Source organism: Alternaria ethzedia (assembly GCF_023757985.1).
Source record: "Alternaria ethzedia strain BMP 0044 chromosome Unknown scaffold_7, whole genome shotgun sequence".
Classification (NCBI taxonomy): Eukaryota; Fungi; Ascomycota; class Dothideomycetes; order Pleosporales; family Pleosporaceae; genus Alternaria; species Alternaria ethzedia.
Window position 1 is genome coordinate 37,539 of NW_026056200.1, and position 19,300 is coordinate 56,838.

Below are 19,300 nucleotides of genomic sequence, written 5' to 3' on the forward strand. Positions count from 1 at the left end.
CAGATGGGCCCAATCAAGATGTGTGTAAGGCTCGGCGCTACTCAGAATTGATGAGCGGCGGTTATATTTTGGGTGGTTGGCTGCTGGTTGCTGTAAGCGCCAACGCTGTTCACTCGCTACACTCCCCGCCGCACTAGCTTGCGATGTGAGAATGCCTATCTGGCGATGATTGGTAGACGGTATGTGCCTGCCCTGCGTCGGGGTAGCATATGCATGTGACAAGTGGCCAGTCCGGCGGCCCGCTGCGAGTCGTCGATCTATTTCGAGCGCTCAAAACCTTTGCCAACATGCCACTTTCGGTGTGCATCATGAATGCTGTGGGAGGGATGTCTGTTGTCGTACCTGCCCTTTGACAGCACGAAAGTCAGGGCGTGATTCTTCATTATTCTTGTAGCCGGAATTGAACTCATGAATATATTTTCATAGTGTCGCGGGCTTTGATCATGCAGCGCTGGCGGATGAAGGTCTGTTCTGGCGTAACAGCGTTTGGTGGGGATGGGGCTTGAAGCCACCAAGCTTTCGGCGGTAAGAGGGCTCGCACGCTGCAGAGTCGCGGTGCACGCAGCCGCCCTAGCACCAAGACAATTCTGGCTCAGGCATCGCACTGGCAGCTTATCGCACAATTTACCAGGACGCACACTGTGCAAGATGGCCTGATTACAAGACTTGGTCGCTGGGTAATGTGCTGAGTTACCCGAACTAAGGCCGAGCTTCCAACGGAGCTGTGGCTGTGGTGGTAAGCGTCCAAGGGCTTGGGGATCGAAAGACGATGACGGGGTCAGGTCATTCTTGTTAAGAATAGGCAGGGCAATATGCATTAGATGAAGCAATCAGCGGGTATCACGTCGCTGCAGTGGCCGGGCATGCAGCTCGCGACAACGCGCAGCGAAGATGCGGGACGCGCGCTAGGCTTATCGATAAGCGAGATGTGCAGCCGAGAAAAAGTTGGGCCTTCGTCATGGCGCACGACAGTCACGCGAAGCCAGCCATAGCCACGATGCCGTCAGAATTAGAAGAGGTAAGAAGCCAAGTACTCGAGACTTTCGGGTTCATCGTCAGCTAATACTCCGCTTCCAGCTTGTGGAATTTCTGCACCACGGCAACACGCAGATCAGGCAGACTGGTCAGACGAGCCCCTCCACCCCACCACCGAACACAGCTCACACTATGCAGCGGCCGACCACCTTGTCGGATACTCACAGGCGAACGTCTCCCTATGGAAGCGCAACCAACTAGAGCCTATTAGGGACCTGAAGCTACTCGTCAAGGACTATGCGCCCATAGCGAAGAACGCCCTGACCATCCTCATCAATGTCTCCGCCGACGCCGAGGTCCAGAAGGCGCTGGCAAAGGACGACGACTTCCTCGAGACGCTCTTATCGCGGATAACCGTATGTCAGTTCCCCCTGTATACAGCCAAGGACTGTCAAGGGCTGACTTGCTGCAGAACTCAAAAGAGCCCAACGCCAACGAGATCGCAATGCTCCTCGCCAACATGGCAAAGGACGACTCGCTACAGCGCGTCTTAGAGTTGAAGCGCGACATACCAAAAGAACTGTCCAAGTCAACGTGGGCTATGGATCAGCTCATGGACTGCTTCGTCAAGGGCGCAGAGGGCGCGTATAACAAGAACGCAGATTTTGACTACCTTTCGTACTTCTTCGCCGATCTAGCCAAGTTTCCCAAGGGTCGCGAATACCTCACCACACCGCAAGAGCACGACGATAACGTAATCCCTATCACCAAGATCCAGGTCTTCACAGACCACGCCTCGCACATCCGCCGCCTTGGCGTAGCTTCGGCGATTAAGAACGTCGCTTTCCACGTCCCTTCGCATCCCGTGCTACTATCGAATCTATCGCCCGACCCGAATCTCCCACCTCCATCTATCGGTGCAAACCTACTTCCATACATCCTTCTACCCCTCATGGGCCCAGAAGAGTACGCAGATGACGACACAGAGGGCATGCTGGATGAGCTACAACTCCTTGAGCCGGACAAGGAGCGCGAGAAGGATCACGAAATCATCAAGACTCATCTTGAGACGCTGCTTTTACTGAGTACAACGCAAGAAAGCAGAGAGGTGCTGAGGCGCGTCAAAGTCTACCCGATTGTCAGAGAGTGCCACATGCATGTCGATGACGAATCAGTCCAAGAAGCATGTGACCGTGTGGTCCAGGTCATCATGCGCAAAGAAGAAGGCGAAGAGGAGGATATACCAGACATGGCTAGTGCAGGTGGTAGCGGGAAGCTGATGGAATTGGAAAATGCCGAAGACGATGAAGACGAGAAGATTGTTGACATTGTCTAGACGGGAGATGCATATGCGACGCAATGCCAACAATATTCTCAAGTCGCAAAACCGTAGTCATGCCCTACATCCAGATAGCGTGGTAGATCTGATTGGCGGTGATACCGGGGATAACAGCCTCGCTCAAAACTATTCTCGGCTCCTCAATTATGGATCTTTGCCAAACTTGGTCGAAATAGGAAGGATCCCGTCATCGATTCTCAGTACCTCGATTCTTCTGCATCTTATCTGCTTTACTTCTACATCCTTATTTCTGTACTACGCTTCGCGCCGCTACTGCTTGTATCGTCGTTTCTTGTTGGATAGCTTATTGGAAGTATATCATGTGTGTGACGTAAGCCGAATTATGTCAACGGTCGACTTAAAAGATGGTGGGGGCCGAGGTATGGTACCAGCCACCGACAAAAGTGCAGTGCAGACAGCAGCCTCATCACCAACGGGTCGTCCACCACGAAAAGGAATAGAGCGGAATACAGGCATAATAGAGCAGGAAGAAGAGAAGCAGTCAATATGGAGAAGAATTTACACAATCTTGACGTGGACGCCGCCGAACTGTCGCTGGGATCCGGATAAACCACCGCAATTCTCTATGAGCAGTACGTCTTTATGCGAAATTTCATATCATAGTTCGGTTTGAACAAAGCCTACCTCACGATGCAGCTCCTCAGAGCTCTCCTCGATGAACACCATGCAGGATTCCAGCTGATTACCATCATCCCAGTGAACGTTCTATTCGCCTTTGCCGCGGGCTTTACAGTCGCAAACCTTTACTACAACCACCCCATCCTCAATCTACTAGCTGCAGACTTCGGCGTGCGCTATGAGCAAGTCGCACAGATTCCTACTGTCATGCAAGCTGGCTATGCCGCTGGACTACTCTTTCTGTGTCCGTTGGGAGACTTGTTGCCTCGACGACCTTTCGTATGTGGTTTAGTAGGATTCACTGCGACATTGTGGTATGTCACGTTGAAATCCGAGGCATGCTGAAAGAAGATTGCTGACAATGGAACAGGCTAGGACTATGTCTGACATCCGACCTCGGCACGTTCACGGCCATATCCTTCATCGTGGCGGTAACAACAGTGACGCCACAACTCATGCTCCCGCTCGTGGGCGACCTAGCTCCTCCATCACGCCGCGCAGCAGCCCTGTCCATCGTCGTCTCCGGCCTCATGCTCGGCGTGCTCGTTGCCCGCGTCCTCTCTGGAACGATCTCAAACTTTGTTACCTGGCGCGCAGTATACTGGATGGCGTTTGCCCTCCAGTACATCATTTTCGTCCTGCTCTGGCTCTTCATGCCAGATTACCCAGCGACCAACCCCGGCATGAATTACTTCAGAATCCTACTCGACATTGTCAAAATGCTGTTCCGCCACCCCGTTCTCGTCCAGGCATGTCTAGCAGGTCTCTTCTGCTCAGCGCCATTTACATCGTTTTGGACAACGCTGACATTCCTCCTCGCCGGCGACCCATACAACTACTCATCCCTGACAATCGGTCTCTTCGGTCTGATAGGCATAGCAGGCATGCTCATCTCCCCCATCTACGCGCGTACAGTTACCGACCGCTTCGTACCACATTTCTCCGTGCTTTTTGGCCTCACATGCTCTCTCATTGGTATATGTCTCGGCACCTATACTGGAACCTTTACGGTCGCAGGTCCCGTCCTTCAAGCCCTATTGATGGATTTCGGCAACCAGACTGCGCAGATCGCGAATCGTTCTAGCATCTACTCCGTCGAGCCTAAGCGGCGCAACGGAGTGAACACTGCTTTCATGGTTGCTACGTTTTGCGGTCAACTCATCGGTACGGCGGCCGGGAACCATATTTATGCTGCTGCGGGTTGGATTGGGAGCGGGAGTGCTAGCGTAGGTTTTATCTCCGCAGCGCTTCTTGTCATCATTGCTAGGGGTCCATGGGAAGAGAGGTGGGTTGGGTGGAGGGGTGGCTGGAGCATGATCAAGAAGGACAAGGATAGTGCTGATGGCAAGACGGCGGATAAAGAAATGCATGGGAGAAATGTGGCGAAAGATGAAGAAGTGGGCGTTCATGCTAATGAGAAGGTATTAGCGGAAGTTGCTGCAGAAGAGGGGCACGAGAGTCCGTTGAGAGACGGCGATGGCAGTGAGAAGTGTATTGAAGAAGGTGGGGTTAGAGAGTCAAAAGCATGAGTTTTGGTAGAGGATTTGAGTTTATGCCTAATGATAGTATAGCCTCAACGGCGTATCACAGAACGCTACATGCATAGAATAATCCATGTTCTGCGATTCATGTATTATGTACTGATAAACCCGAGCAAGTAGTGCCCGAGTATCTCCTCATTACTGGCCTTTGCCCTCGTCCCCTACGCTAATGCAATTTACCAAGGGACCGGCTGGATATCGCATTCGCTCTCGTGTTGACCACATGCGGTCTCAGACTACGCAGGTTTCGGTGCGTTTGACGCATTCATGAATGCGTTAATGTGCTCCTCGGAGGGCATCTTCTCCAGAGGGGTAAGCCAGCTCTTGGCCTTGTCGAAGCTAGACACCGCCTTGACGAGCTTGATGAAGACCTGCGTGTTGGTCTTGTCAACACGACCCTTGAACTTGACAATGAGATTCTGAATGTTCATGCCTTGGGGTGGCAACGATTCGTAAATCTCCTTGGCAGATGGTAGGGAAGGCCGTGATGAGGCTGCAGAGGGACTACCTGCGCGGCTGCCACTGGCTGTAGGACTGCCTGCACGGCTAGCACCAGGAGTGCCGCTCGGAGAAGCGCCAATCATGATGCGGTTTTTGTCCTTCTTGTCCTTCTTCCGCTTCTTGCCGGCGTCAGTCATCTCGCTGTCGCTACCAGACCCTGCGCCCTTGAGATTAGCAAGGGACGACTTCCGGGATCCATCAGCCAGCTTGTCATGCTTCTTCTTGTGCTTCTTGCGCGAGGACTCGTTGCCGCTAGCTTCTGAGAGGTTGGGTGAGCCTGGCCTCTTCTTGCTCTTGCTCTCGCCAGACTTGTGGTTCCCCGAGGGGGTATTGGTGCCCTTGGTAGATGCACCAGAGGGGACGTTACCAGCTTCCGGTGCCTTGCCATTCTGCTCGGCTGCCTTCTTCTCTGCCTCTTCCTTGGCCTGTTGACGCTCCGTCTCGGAGTCGGTGTCGGACTCACTTTCGGTGATGTACGGGTTCTCTGGATCGCTGTCGAGGTAGTCATATTGTTTTTCGCGTTTGACTAGGGCTTTTCGGGTGCCCTTTTCCTGGATCCTCCTCTCCTCAGCCTCCTTCCGCTCTTGTTCTTCCTTGATCGCAATGGCAAGTTCATCGGGGCGATCCCATAGAGCAGCCTGCAGTTGGTCTCGCTTGAGCTTTTCTGCGGCTTCTTTGACGTCCTGCTCTTCACCTTCAAAGAGACCATTCAGACCCTCTTCGTCGTCGGCAAAGTCTTCCTCAAGGTTAAAGTCGATGTCGTCCGCGTCAGCTTCGCGCTTAACAAATCCGGTTGCGTCGTCGTCGGGGCGCTCGCGCTTGATCCTGCCTTCGTCGTCTGCACCGCCGCCGACACGGGTACGGACTCCACTCCACATCTTCGCATTGTTCTCTGCGTTGACACGCTGCTTCTGACGCTCTTCGAGTTCGGCGAAAAACTTGGGTCCGCCGCCTCTCTCAACCTTAGCCAGGATCTTATCGAGATCATCGCCGCCAGTCTTGACCTTGCCCTTGACGTTGAACCGATACCAGCGCTCCATAGGGGCCATCTGGATTGCTGTACTGGGGTCGCCGGGGCGGGTGGTCGACAGCATGACATGTGTTTCTGACAGCTCCGACTCGTAGGTGCCGACCCACGTCTGTTTGTTCTCGAAGTCCTCCAAGTGCCATGGCAGTGTCTCCTCGTAGCGCAGAAGTTGTCGCTTCTTTGCCTCTGGAGTATCATCGGGCCGGTACTTCTGCTCCGTCTTCTTGTGGAAGGCAGGTGGCTTCTTCATGCCAGTAGGGGCGATCTTGGCTTGGTTCTCCTCGCGAACCTTGCGACGCTCCTCCTTCTGCAGCTCGATGCGCTCCCGCTCCTTCATTTCTTCCATGTCCTCCTTCGTGTCTTCCTCTTCGTACGTGGAGCCCATGCCGCTTGGAGGCGCGCGGGGATCTCGGCGGTGGAGCTTGATGGGCGTCTTGAACTGGTTGTCGTCGGTGATGTCGACGTGCGTCTTGCTCTGCAGACGCATGACATGGTGTCGCAGCTCTTTCAAGTCCTTGCGGCTTACGATAAGTGGGAAGCTGCTGGCGCCTTGAGCAATGAACTCATGTCGCAACGCGTCTTTGGACTGCGTGCCATCGCTTGCGGGCCCGGCGACGGGCTTCTTGGCCTCGTTCATTTGCGACAACGAGACCATGGGCCTCGTGATGTTCTGTAGTGGGCGGCGGGGCTTGCGCAGGACATCGGCCTGCGGACGTGGGCGACGGCGACGAACAGGCGGCTGCTGGCCATTGGCGGCGACGGGCGCAGCGGGCGCGCTGGCGGGCGGCGGGTTCCCGTTCATGTTGCCGTTCATGTCGGAGGCAGCGGTGGGATGGGGGCACGAGCGAGAGGCGATGGGCAGACGATAGTGAGGGTGGGGAGACGCAGTCACCTTTGTCCCAGGGAGTTCCTTCAACTTCGGCCTGTGTCGCGCGCGAACGTCACAGCTCCACGCTAGTGTCTTAGCGCGCCAAGCCCGTTTCCAGCGAAGGCCGTCTCCGCCTTCCCAAACAGTGCCACCACTCAGCGACTGCCCGATCCAGTTCGTCATCGCTTCCACGGTTGCTGCGCCAGGAATGAGCCACCATAGGAATCGCGCACTTCCAGCAATCCCTTGCACAAGAGCCACCGTGGACGTTTAATCCAAATCCTTCCGAGGCCTGATCGCTTTGACTAGACAAGACATTCACCCATGGTTGCCTGGTGTGAATAGTCTTCCTATAAGATCCATCAACTGGGGCCTCCAATCGCTTCCTCCCATAGTAATCGCCAGAACTGCCACGCGCCACACCAACCAAAGTCATAGGAAACATCCACAACTTAAAAAGCCAGAATCACTTCCTCTGAATACGAGTTTGGCCTAATAAGATCTCTTCCCTGCCCCTCTTTCACTGCCGGACTTCGTCAAACCGGATACACACTCCACTACTTGCTTACACCGCCAACGGTTTCAAACTAATCCGACATCATGGAGCAGGAAAATGCATCACAGCCCACTGGGCTCGAGAATCAATTGCGCAATATGATCCTCGGCAACGTTAGCATGGCCGGTGGACAGTCTGGTCAAGACGCCCCGTCAGCACACCGTGGACGCGGACGAGGCCAAGGAAGAGGTCGTGGCCGAGGTCGTGGAGGTTTACACGATACCGTCAACAATTTCAACAGCAACGGTCAGAACCACACAACTCCAGGTCCTACTCCAGATCAAGCTCAAGGATGGCGCGCCCACGCCTCTGCCAACACGGCGCCAGTCCGAGGGGGTGGAAGAGGGTTTGCTTCCAACCAGCGATATCAACAACCTCCGCGAAACTTCCCAGACCAGCAAGGCCCAAATGTCTCTCAAAACGGCCCACAGGTAGACAATCGACAGTATCACTCACGGGGGCGAGGGCGGCCCCATCAACAACAAAATCTGAACGCTGATGGTACATCACGCACACAGCCCCCTAGAATCATGCAACGGCCTCATGATCATTTCGCACTGCCAGGCCAAATCCCGGTAGGTCCAGCATCGACACAGCGTCCCCGTCCACAAGGTCAATATCCTCCTCGACCACCGATGAATCAACCACGAGAGAACTCCATGGCCCAAGTCAAACACTTGGACGCAATTGCAGCAGCCGAGATTCCGAAGGTGGAGATGTCCAGATCCGAGTCGGAGGCCAAAGAAGACTTCCGAAAGCACCTGGAAACCATCATGCAAGAAGCTTTTGCCAGCGGCTACTCTGGTGATATCTCGACTATCTCCTTGGTAGGCTTTGGCAGCTTAGCTTCCGGCTTTGGTATGCCCGGCTCAGACATGGATCTGGCAGTAGTGCCAACATGGAAAGATCCAGCGAGGGCTAGTGATATTGCCATTGATCGTGGCATCCCGCGTTTGCTGGAACGGGCAGTTCTCGACGCCAAGCTGGGTGGCCGTCTACTCACAAGGACGAGAGTACCAATTCTAAAGATATGCCAGACGCCAACCGAGACCTTGTATAATGCTCTCGCCGAGGAACGCCAGAAGTGGGAAGAGCTTCCGAAAGAGGAGATGTACCCTTCAGACAAGCCACAAGAGGCTACCCCACCGCCAAAGCCGCTGGTAGATGTTGATGGAGCAAAAGCTTCAGAGCTTACTGCGCAGTCAGACAGCCCTAACTTTGGTGACGACTTCCCTACACTAGGTGCTGCGGCAACTACCAAGAAACGGCAAAAAGCTCCTGCAAAAGTTGAGACCGCCCAGGAAACCTCCATTACGTCGGCCACCAAGTCAGAAGACAGTGTCAGCAACGGAACCGATGAAAAGGCTAAGAAAGATCAGCATCACCGCCCTGAGAAACATTGGATGCGAGAGAAGGTAGTCGGTCCCCTCGACTTTCCAAAGACGGGCTGCGGTATTCAGTGTGACATCAACTTCGAAAACCCACTCGGTATCCATAACACTCATATGCTTCGATGCTACTCCCTAACTGACCCTCGTGTACGGCCAATGGTTCTCTTCGTTAAGTCATGGGCCAAGCGACGAAAAGTCAACAGCGCATACTCTGGCACTCTCTCTTCATACGGATGGGTACTTATGGTACTGCATTATCTGGTCAATGTCGCCCAACCACCGGTGTGTCCAAATCTCCAACTCGCCGTCCCGCTCCCGAGCGACACAGTAGCTCTAGAGCAGTTCTTCAAGAACACGACTATAGCAGGTTATCAGGTCCGCTTTTGGCGCAACGAGCCGGAGATCATCCAGGCCGCGCAAGCCGGTCGCCTTTCACAGAACACACAGTCTGTCGGTGAATTGCTACGCGGATTCTTCCAGTACTACGCTTCTCTATCCGGGTACGGCTATGGACCCAAGCCCCCGCAATTCTACTGGACCAACGAAGTCCTGTCCCTTCGGACGCCTGGCGGAATCTTGTCGAAGCAAAGCAAGGGCTGGGTGAGCGCGACAACCAAAATCACGGCGGAAAAAAAGGTTACGAATCGGTATCTGTTCGCAATCGAAGATCCGTTCGAGACCGATCACAATGTCGCAAGGACCGTCACTCACCGTGGTATCGTTGCTATCAGAGACGAGTTCAGGAGGGCATGGAGAATACTAAAGGCCATTGGCCAAGGCACAGAGCCCGAAGGTGGAATCTTTGACGAAGTTGTAGAGCAGCCGCCCGCCCAGTCTGAGCCAAAACCTGAAGACGCTCCAAAAGGCACCATGGAAAGTCTTGGCGTTGACGAAGAACCGAAGGACGAACAAGGCAGCCAAGCGAATGCAGTGTAAGATTAGGTGTACATCGATTCGACAGATATGATGTAGGGCTCTCGAAGAGCTGGAAAAGACTATACTATATTACCGAAGTTATGAGATAGGCGATGACCGACTTTGTAATGTATCAACCTCATCTCAAACCTGAAGCCATCCGTCTAATTCTTGATCCATCACCAAGAATTCGTCAAAAGCTGTGCCAAAAAGTTCATCCGGTATGTTGTGAGAAAGCTGCGTTTGCGAGGCATCCTCAAATGCCAGCGGATTAGGGCCAGAAGTGATGTCTCCCGAGAATGAAAAGAAAGACTGTCCATGTTCTCCACCTGCCAGATCACCTTCATCGGTGTCTGTTTTCGGGTCCCTCCCCAATTTACCCAGAACAGCATTTACCGCTCTCACGGCCGTTTGCGCTTCTTTCGAGAAGCCCTGTTGCTGTTCACACACACTTCTCGAACTCTTGAGTGCTTCCACGCTTTTCTGCGCCACTTCTTCCCCGACCAGCCCTTTCTTCATATCATCATTCAAATTGAGACACAGGACTGTTGTGGCCAGCAGGAACTCGGATTGGATCAAGGAAAGGATCTTCCATCGATCAGTATTTAGCATACGGCCTGGCTGGCACTGTTCGAATAATTCTGCTTGCAGCCGCAACATTGTCAATGCTGCGCTTATGCATGTCGAATGGGACAGCTGGTATTTGCTATTCGTCTTTGCAAGGATGATGAACTTGCGGTGGAGGGTAATCTGCGCGTGGTGGTACGACATCGCTATATATAGACGACGAGTGATGAGTTCTGCGCCGTCTAAGATGGATTGTTGCATAGGCTTCAACTTTAGTATGGAAGGCTTCTGGGCATACGCTTTGTTGAGTAGCGTATCTAAGCGCATTGCCTCGGCGTAATCTCGCTGCTTCGATGACGTCGTAAAATCGCAGATCATTCCGTAGACGGAGACGATCCTGCTCTTGTATACTAGGAACTGAGACAGTGTGTGCTCGCTCTGCGACCTTGCAGTCGGTAAGACGGTGGAGGTATCGTCAAAGTCATCATCCAGGAGATTGCGCGGCTCAGCGGTGTCGCATTGAGTTTCTTTAATGATTCGCGGAAGACCGACCTCAGAAGCTGAAGCAATGTCAAATTGTGTGAGGATATACCAAGTACGCCTGCGCATTTCGGCCTCGTAGACACTCATTTGCGGGAAATGCGAGCCATCGCGGTGGTAGCCCATCTTGAGCGCTACGCGTATTATGACGCCCGTCAATTGCCAACAGCTTTGTTGTGTGTCTTCGCCTTGAACGTATTCGGTCTGAAGGAAAGCCAGTAAGGCCTCGATGGTATGCGGTACGCCCTTCATGTAGGTACCTAGCCTAAGACATTGTATCATCTTCTCTCGTGAGATGATGATCAGTCTGTGATATTCGGCTGCTGTCGTCTCGTCCAACGAGGCCGCACCGCCGTTCATGAATAGCGTACAATAGGCTACTGTATACATCATGCCGTATAATATAGTCAGCCACATGGTTGACGTCGAAAGCGGATCTTCCCAAAACGCTTCGTATTGTTTGATAAAGACCTTGCGGTGAATGACAAGTGAGACGGGCATGTCCGCCCATTTGAAGTATTTCGAGATCATGCTATCGACAATTATGCGGGGCGGAATCGCAGCGACGATATCCATTTTTGTAACTGGGTATGTTTGGAGAAGAAACAGGTCGTTTCCAGGGAGTGTTGGCTCAGTATGTTGTGGTTCTTCAACTTGTTCCTGTACCATGTCTTTCAGGTCACTGATCTCATCCAGGATGGCTTTCCAGTGGTCACTCTCGACGTATGAAGACTGATGGTCGTTGAGGTTTATCCGTCCAGCTTCATAGACGAGAGGATCCACCGCGGCGACGGTTTCTGTAGTCTCGTGGGTCGCCAGATTCCCCGGCATCCGAGCATCAGGGAGTTTTTCTTGTTTGTCAAGCAAAGACCGGACGAGCGACTCCAGCTGATCAATTCGTTCCTCGAACGCCTTTCGCGTGGCGCTCTCTATCGGTCTGTCTTTTTGTGGAGCTCGCGGAAGTTGGGGTAGAGGGAAGCTGCACCCTGCCACTTTCCCTAGTCGAATGCAGCTCCCGCAAGGCTTATTTCGATCACATCGAAGTCTAGACATTTCTTGTTAGGTGTCTTGGTAATAAGGTAAATCACTTCCTTACTTTCTCTTCCTGCAGAAATCACAGGATAGCTGGGCCTTCTCCCGACCTCTCATTCTCTCTAACAGTCGTTCCGAGGAAATAGGCGAATTTGTCATCTCTCTGGTTTGCTTCAGGCGTACTTAGGAGATGATGAAGTGTTTAGGACATGCTGACCATAGGTAGTGATCTTGGTGGCAACATAAGCACGATACGCACGGAGGAACTTTGGTCGGCGGCTATATACATGGGCCGTATCTTACCAGAGCGTTTACACTAAATCGCACATTCTTCCTATTGGGGTCGTGTGCGTCAGAGTAATCGAAGTAAGCCTACGGACGGCAGGTGGCTTAAATGTGGGCCCAAACGGACGTCCGCTGGCCTCTGATTGGTGCAATGCTCCGCGTCCACGAGATTGCATTGCAAGCAGGCATCAAGTCCAGGAGCTGGTAGAAGTATAAGATGGAAAGGAATCTAGATGTTGAGAATGCTGCAAAGAAAGATACTTCAAACTTTATCATCATTCAATATCTTGAGAACGCACATCTAGTCACTTCTCCGAGTCCTCATCTTCTACACGATGCCTACCAATCTCGCAGCATGGATGCCAGCACCGAAGCAACGCATGGAAGTCTCGGAAGCGCCATTTTCTACTCCTGGGCCCGATGAAGTTATCGTCAAGAATCGTGCAGTGGCGATCAATCCCGTGGATTGGGTTTTGCAAGACCAGGGCACCAGTATGGCGTTCGGTTGGATCAAATATCCTTTTGTTTTCGGCTTTGATGTCGCTGGCGAAGTGGTTCAGATCGGCAGCAAAGTGGTACGGTTCAAAGTAGGAGACCGTGTTCTAGGTCAGGCGCACAGTACAGACAAGAAGATCAACAGCGCGGCATACGGAGCATTCCAGCTGTTTCCCGTTCTCCTGGAAAGGAACACATCGTCTATTCCAGACAGCTTGTCATTTGAATCTGCTGCAGTGATACCTCTGGCTTGCACTACCGCTGCAGCAGGGCTGTTCGAGAAGGATCAGCTCGGTCTGCAATATCCTCAACTTCACCCGAAACCGACCAGAAAGACGGTCCTTGTCTGGGGAGGCTCGACTAGCGTAGGCTGCAACGCTATCCAACTCGCTGTTTCCGCTGGATACGAAGTCATAACAACATCTTCGCCAAAGAACTTCGATCTCATGAGATCCCTCGGTGCTAGCAAAGTCTTCGACTACAACGACCCCTCTACAGTCGACAAGATCGTCGGGGCCATGGAAGGGAAAGAATGCGCGGGAGCCATGTCTATTGGAGAGAACGCAGTTTTCCATTGTCTAGACGTCATGGGTAAATGTAAAGGCAATAAGCGTATTGCGATGGCGACCTATCCAATCCCGGCTCAACCGAAGCGATTTGTCGCACTGCAGATTGTCTGGAGCTTCACCACTTCGATGATCTCTATCATCATCAAGTCACAGTTGCGAGGTATCAAGACAAGTTTCGTGTACGGATCGGTGGCGCATTCCCCTGTCGGCGAAGCCGTGTATGCTGACTTCCTGCCTGAGGCACTCGCGACTGGCCGATTCAGAGCAGCTCCCGAACCTAGCATTGCTGGAGAGGGTCTAGAAGCCATCCAAGGAGCTTTGGAGATACAGAAGAAGGGTGTTTCGGCAAGGAAGGTGGTTGTAAGCCTGAAGTGATCCTGAGATTTGGCACATGGTCTTGAAGGTTTGCTGTCCTGGTACTTTCTCAGTAGAGAAGCACGGAGTTTACTACAATTTTCGATCAATAAGAAGTTTCCAATGTGTGCACTTTCTCTCGACGGAAACAATTTTTCCACTTTTCCATCCACATAGCTACCCTTTTCAATATACTGACCGGCCCGTCTTCACTCTGATCGGCAAATTTCTGGCTTCCAAGCCTTTCTGCACTAATCGGGCCAGGACGAGATCGGTTCCTTGCAGAGTCAGAGACCGGGCATGCGGACAATTTGGTGCTCTATCGATAGCTTACCTGGAGCTCCTATGATCGATGCCGCCACCGGCATAGGCTCTTCACGTTGAGTAACGGTCGAATGATACGTGATCTCGCCCACTGCAGTAGTATCAGTACATGTAACACACGTGCTCGGCGACGCATTACCTATTGCAGTGAGTTCCGGAGCGCGTAGCATAGGAGACATGTTCAACGACGAATACCCGCTGAGAATGGCGTAAGGTCTATTTGTACGTAAGTGAGTGGAGTCCTGGCAGCATATCTGTCTTACTTACGGCAGCACCGCGTCGCGATAGTTGGGTCTTCCCTCTTCGATCGGAAATACCATGATGGTGATGCAGTCTTTGTTATCTGTATCAAAGACCCTGTCTAGAAGCCACTTTCGGTAAAGCTCAGAGCGTCGCCAGTAGAAGTCTCGCTCTTCTACTGTAATCTTCTTCGACACATCCCTGTCAGTCGACGGTTAGTGTGAAGCAAAGCTATGTGTCGAATAAGATATCACCTACCATTGCCAATGCATCGCTCTGTGTACGAAAGGCGGCTTTCCGTGTTTTTCCTCGTAGAGCTTACGGAAATCGTGTAGATTGTGATACGAATCATGGTAGTACGGGTAACTTCCGGTCTGCTAATGATTTAGTAAAGCTAGTTTTGGTGTTGAGGTACGAAGAGTACGTACAAGTCGAAGATATTCCGCTAGATCGGCATTATCGTTTCCATCTGGGCACTCTAGCCTCCACTGATCTGCTAAGGAGATGATGGTCCTTGTAGTTCCCAAAGCGTACTCTAAGCCCGTGACGAAATTGTCGATAAGCGAAGATTGCGCCATGTTGGAAGTGGGAAGGTAGTCTCGGGAATACAGAATCCTGAACCTCGTCTAGCCTTGCATCAGCAAAGTATGTTTGAGTAGAAGATATGTAACTAGGACTGACATTTGAAGGTTGTCGAAGCACGGGTGAACTCCCATACCATACTGATATGAAGTCTGCGAACTTTGATACATCTCGACCAAAGAATACGGGCATATCGAACTTGCTAAAAGACAAGGACGTCTGTCAGTCGGTGCAAGCAGTCATTAGTCTTGCTAACTTACTTGAACTGTCCGATGACTCCGTTGGTACTTAGAATGCCTGTGGAGGGTCGGATCGAGAAGCATCCATTGTATGACGCTGGCTTCCGTCCACTTCCGTTTGCTACATCAATGTCAGTTTACCGATAGGGTGATAGCAGCCATATATTATAGCGGCGCGAGAAGATGTAGCGACTGCGAACCACTTACTGTCCGAACCAAGCGAAAAGTCCAGCCAGTCATATGATGCTATGCCTGCAGCGCTCCCATGACTGCTTCCGGAAGGGACTTGGTAGCCGTCGCCCCGAGGATTAAACGGTGCTGCGAACTCCACACACTCTAGTGGCTCCTCCCGCATGATCATTGCTTGCAGCTTGGTTTTCCCAACGATGATAGCCCCAGCGTCCACCAGAGTCTGGACGCAATCTGCGTGTTTGGATCTGGGTGGGTATAAATCTTCCCAGGCACGATTGCATAGGGTGGTCTTGTGGCCAGCGATATCAATGTTGTCCTTGACGCTGATTCTTGCACCATCAAGAGGGCGGGCACTGCTCGGATTGAAGTAGCATCGTGATGGTACCAGGACTCTTCCATTGAGTCCAGCCTTTGGTTCGTCGACTTTGACTAGAGTAAGCGCAGTTAGTTTTTGATGATAGAAGATGTGAGAAGCGCTTATCTTCCAGTACTCTCAGACCCTGGCTTGAATGTACACATGAATGTACCGTTAAAGTCGCTGTATACTCTCCAAGGCTGCCATGTTCGCCCATGAACGTATACGTACGGGCCGGTCCGCACAAGCCCATGGTTTGTTCCTGGAACGAAGCTCCACGTTTTGGTACCCCATGTAGCTAGTGCCTCCAAAGCATCTTCCTTAAACTCTACCTCATCCTGATTCGCGCCATAGAAGACAACAGTGTTGGTAAAAACCGGCTGAAAGACATCGTCTTTTTGGAGCCTTTCGGTTCGCAGCCTCTCGAGAGTGGATTTCGATATAACATGTCCTGGTTCGACGACACAAACGAGAACCAACGTTAGAGTGTTGTGATCGAAACTAAGGAAGTTCTGTGATGTTTAGCGCGCGATTGCGGCAAGGAAGAGAATGCTGTGATTACTTGACAATGCTCAATCAAGACGAAATCAACGTCATTGACACGAATCGCTATCTCTTCTTCGAGCCGAATGTCGGAGGTGTCGAAATGATCAAGCTCCAGCAAAGGCAGTGCTGACTGTATTGACATCGTCGTCTTGAGAGGGGCGGGGTCTCGCATAATGTAATTCCACAGAGAACGCACGTGGAGGACGGAGCAAGAAGACGGAGGAGAAAGGTTTCGAGTAAAGGAAGTCGCGAGGTCTGCCCAACGCGTTTGGTATTCGTGCCCCATGCAAACACCACCAACCACATTGCCGCTGGACCAACAAACGCACGGGCGAAACCACCGCGCCCGCAGCCTATCACGTACGTGACTTTGAATCTGACCCTGCGAGCGACCACTTCGAACGACCGAAAGAAACGCGGGGCGTTTTGACTCCGCAATTTGTGTGAAGGACGATCGCTGCATGGGGAGCGTGCAGAAGGTAGTCAAGATAGGTTACCTACGGAGAAACCGGGTTACTCCATGCATATTACGAGACCAGTTCCATGTAAAACACTGACCAGTGTAAATCTAACTGCCTGGGTATAATCTACATCTTGATATCAAAGCTCGTCCCGCACCCACAACTACTCGTCGCCCCTGGTATGCCAGTGATCTTGAACTGGCTCCCGATCAACTCCATGGTATAGTCCACCGTGCTTCCATTCAACAGCTCCAGACTCGACTCATCGATAACGATCTTCTCTCCCTTCTCTCCCTCAAATATGGTATCTTCCTCTGTCGCCGGGTTCTTGGATAGGTCGGTCAAGTCCATGAGGTACTGGAAGCCGTGGCATCCGCCGCTCTCGATGCTTACGCGCAATGCGAGGTTCGGATTGTTATCGCCCGAGGAGATCTTCTGAAGCCGGTTCGATGCACGGGGTGCTATCGAGATCAGCATGGGGTTGCCGGAATCGTCGGTGCGTGGGTTTTGGATCGCGCGGGCGGGCTTTGCGGTGGAGGCGTCGGATGATGTGGCGAGGGCTCGTCGTGGTATGTGTTGTGGTTGTGAGAATGCTAAACCTTGTACTGGGACAAGTCTTGAAGTCCCTCGTGGAGATGATGGCGCAAGAAAGTCGAGGAATAGCGATGGCGAAGTGGCGTGCGGTGCTGCTCTGCTGTACGCTCGCATTGATTGAGCTGCGGCGGCGATAGGTTGGGCCGGCCGCCGTGTCGTTGTTTGTCTTGCTATCCGCAGGCACGACGCGCACATGGTTGAAGGGGAGGCCATTATCGCGATATCGAGGATGTGGATGGCGCTGTCGCGATGAAGGACCGCGAGTCTGAGGTCATAGCTAGGAATGTCACGCCCGACGGGATCCAATCAGACGTGCCCTCACACTCGGGGTTCTAGACCCGCTGAGTCAGGCACAAACCCCACCTTGTGCCGCCGCCACCATCCATCGTACGAGCACCAGACTGTTCCAGCCTTACCCGCTCAAGCTATCTACTTATCGTCCCTGAAGCCTCAATGATAGTGCTACAGCATCTCTGCACAAGCTTTGTCTTGTCCGAATCCCGCTAACTCTTCTTTCATCACCAGCTGCCATGCCCAAACACCACAACCCTTATCTCGCTATTCCACAGGCGGAACTGTGCACCGACGACTTTGCGAAAAAGGAAGATAAGAAAGATGACCTGAGCAAGTTGAGGGACGAATTCGTGATTCCGACAAAGGGCGACCTAAGGAACAGGAAGTTCGGGTTTCAGCAGAACGGAAAACCTGCGAACACGCGCGAAGACGACGGTGAAGAGTCCATATACTTCTGCGGCAACTCCTTGGGACTGCAGCCTCGGAGGACCAAGGAATATGTGAATCGCTACCTTGATACTTGGGCATCTAAGGGCGTATTCGGTCACTTTACCGATTACGAAGGAGGCCTGCCGCCATGGCTACACATTGATGATGCGATAAAACAAGAAACCGCGAAAATAGTCGGTGCACTGCCTACCGAAGTCGTCGTAATGGAGACATTGACTGCAAACCTGCATTTGCTTATGGCAAGTTTCTATCGACCGACCAAGGACAGATACAAGATCATCATCGAGGGCAAGGCGTTTCCCAGCGATCATGTAGGTTGATGCATACATGCTATCAGCGCTTGGTAATTAATGACTTCTTGTAGTACGCAGCTCTTTCTCAGATCGCCCACCACAACCTCGATCCATCTGCGCTTGTTACCATCGACCCGCCCTCGGCCTCCTCACCCTACCTCTCCAACGAACACATCCTCTCCGTCATATCACACCACGCGCCTACAACCGCACTAGTGTTGTTACCTGGTATTCAGTTCTACTCGGGCCAGTTCTTCGATATAGAACTCATAACGCGTCACTGCCGATCACTGGGTATTACAGTGGGCTGGGATCTAGCGCATGCAGCTGGAAACGTCCCGCTGAAGCTACACGACTGGAACGTAGACTTCGCAGCGTGGTGTAACTACAAATACATGAATGGTGGTCCAGGAGTCATCGGTGGACTCTTCGTACACGAGAGGCACGGAAGGGTGGAGCAAGTGTCTACATCTCGAACAGACGGCACAAACGGCGTAGTCAGTAACGATACCGAGCTCGCCTATCGACCACGGCTGAGCGGCTGGTGGGGAAGCGATAAGAGCAGTCGATTTCGAATGGAAAACAAATTTGTTCCCATTGCTGGTGCAAGCGGATTTCAACTCAGCAATCCCAGCGCACTGGATATGACTTCCGTCATGGCATCGACAGACGTCTTTGCGTTGACAAACATGGATGCGCTACGTCAACGTAGCCTTAAACTGACCGCATACCTCGAGGCACGCCTCCTGAAGTACGATGGAGGAGAGCCACCATATAAGATAATCACACCCGCAAACCCGGCTGAACGAGGCGCGCAGCTGAGTGTACTTCTTAACCCGGGGTTATTGGATCAAGTCCAACACTACATCGAAGAGCGTGGTGTCGTTGTTGACGAAAGGAAGCCTGACGTTCTGCGCGTTGCGCCTGCCCCACTATACAACTCATTCCACGACATTCATCGATTCATTACTGTCTTCCACGAAGCTTGTCGCGAGGCCCTGAAGGGCGCTGGGCAGAAGGGTGCGCATAACGACGGAGTACCCCAAGGCATTGCCACTGTATGATCAGTACCTTTCAGTGCGTTGGTTCAAGCGACATCTGATCGTGAACGAAAAGCGATGTAATTTATAATACAA

General features: G+C 52.4%; 9 protein-coding genes across 9 annotated transcripts; 5 read left to right on the top strand and 4 right to left on the bottom strand.

Moving 5' to 3' along the window:
* Window positions 1–997: 997 nt before the first annotated feature.
* Window positions 998–2,311, top strand: J4E87_003817 (uncharacterized protein; the record flags this gene model as incomplete). Its single annotated transcript, XM_049375442.1, has 4 exons — window positions 998–1,018; window positions 1,078–1,123; window positions 1,174–1,391; window positions 1,448–2,311. The coding sequence occupies 4 exons, from the start codon at window positions 998–1,000 to the stop codon at window positions 2,309–2,311; spliced, it is 1,149 nt and encodes a 382-aa protein (XP_049234427.1).
* Window positions 2,312–2,900: 589 nt separating this feature from the next.
* On the top strand, window positions 2,901–4,482 carry J4E87_003818 (uncharacterized protein; the record flags this gene model as incomplete). The annotated part of the gene is made up of 3 exons (XM_049375443.1): window positions 2,901–2,907; window positions 3,006–3,267; window positions 3,324–4,482. The coding sequence occupies 3 exons, from the start codon at window positions 2,901–2,903 to the stop codon at window positions 4,480–4,482; spliced, it is 1,428 nt and encodes a 475-aa protein (XP_049234428.1).
* Window positions 4,483–4,730: 248 nt separating this feature from the next.
* On the bottom strand, window positions 4,731–6,836 carry J4E87_003819 (uncharacterized protein; the record flags this gene model as incomplete). The annotated part of the gene is made up of 1 exon (XM_049375444.1): window positions 4,731–6,836. One exon carries the CDS (start codon window positions 6,834–6,836, stop codon window positions 4,731–4,733), a length of 2,106 nt encoding a protein of 701 aa, XP_049234429.1.
* Window positions 6,837–7,490: 654 nt separating this feature from the next.
* J4E87_003820 (uncharacterized protein) lies at window positions 7,491–9,773 on the top strand (the record flags this gene model as incomplete). The annotated part of the gene is made up of 1 exon (XM_049375445.1): window positions 7,491–9,773. One exon carries the CDS (start codon window positions 7,491–7,493, stop codon window positions 9,771–9,773), a length of 2,283 nt encoding a protein of 760 aa, XP_049234430.1.
* A 123-nt stretch (window positions 9,774–9,896) lies between these two features.
* J4E87_003821 (uncharacterized protein) lies at window positions 9,897–11,690 on the bottom strand (the record flags this gene model as incomplete). The annotated part of the gene is made up of 1 exon (XM_049375446.1): window positions 9,897–11,690. One exon carries the CDS (start codon window positions 11,688–11,690, stop codon window positions 9,897–9,899), a length of 1,794 nt encoding a protein of 597 aa, XP_049234431.1.
* An 821-nt stretch (window positions 11,691–12,511) lies between these two features.
* On the top strand, window positions 12,512–13,615 carry J4E87_003822 (uncharacterized protein; the record flags this gene model as incomplete). The annotated part of the gene is made up of 1 exon (XM_049375447.1): window positions 12,512–13,615. One exon carries the CDS (start codon window positions 12,512–12,514, stop codon window positions 13,613–13,615), a length of 1,104 nt encoding a protein of 367 aa, XP_049234432.1.
* Window positions 13,616–14,279: 664 nt separating this feature from the next.
* On the bottom strand, window positions 14,280–14,736 carry J4E87_003823 (uncharacterized protein; the record flags this gene model as incomplete). Its single annotated transcript, XM_049375448.1, has 2 exons — window positions 14,280–14,333; window positions 14,587–14,736. The coding sequence occupies 2 exons, from the start codon at window positions 14,734–14,736 to the stop codon at window positions 14,280–14,282; spliced, it is 204 nt and encodes a 67-aa protein (XP_049234433.1).
* A 1,923-nt stretch (window positions 14,737–16,659) lies between these two features.
* Window positions 16,660–17,340, bottom strand: J4E87_003824 (uncharacterized protein; the record flags this gene model as incomplete). Its single annotated transcript, XM_049375449.1, has 1 exon — window positions 16,660–17,340. The coding sequence occupies one exon, from the start codon at window positions 17,338–17,340 to the stop codon at window positions 16,660–16,662; it is 681 nt and encodes a 226-aa protein (XP_049234434.1).
* Window positions 17,341–17,657: 317 nt separating this feature from the next.
* Window positions 17,658–19,228, top strand: BNA51 (Kynureninase 1; the record flags this gene model as incomplete). The annotated part of the gene is made up of 2 exons (XM_049375450.1): window positions 17,658–18,182; window positions 18,236–19,228. The coding sequence occupies 2 exons, from the start codon at window positions 17,658–17,660 to the stop codon at window positions 19,226–19,228; spliced, it is 1,518 nt and encodes a 505-aa protein (XP_049234435.1).
* Window positions 19,229–19,300: the final 72 nt, after the last annotated feature.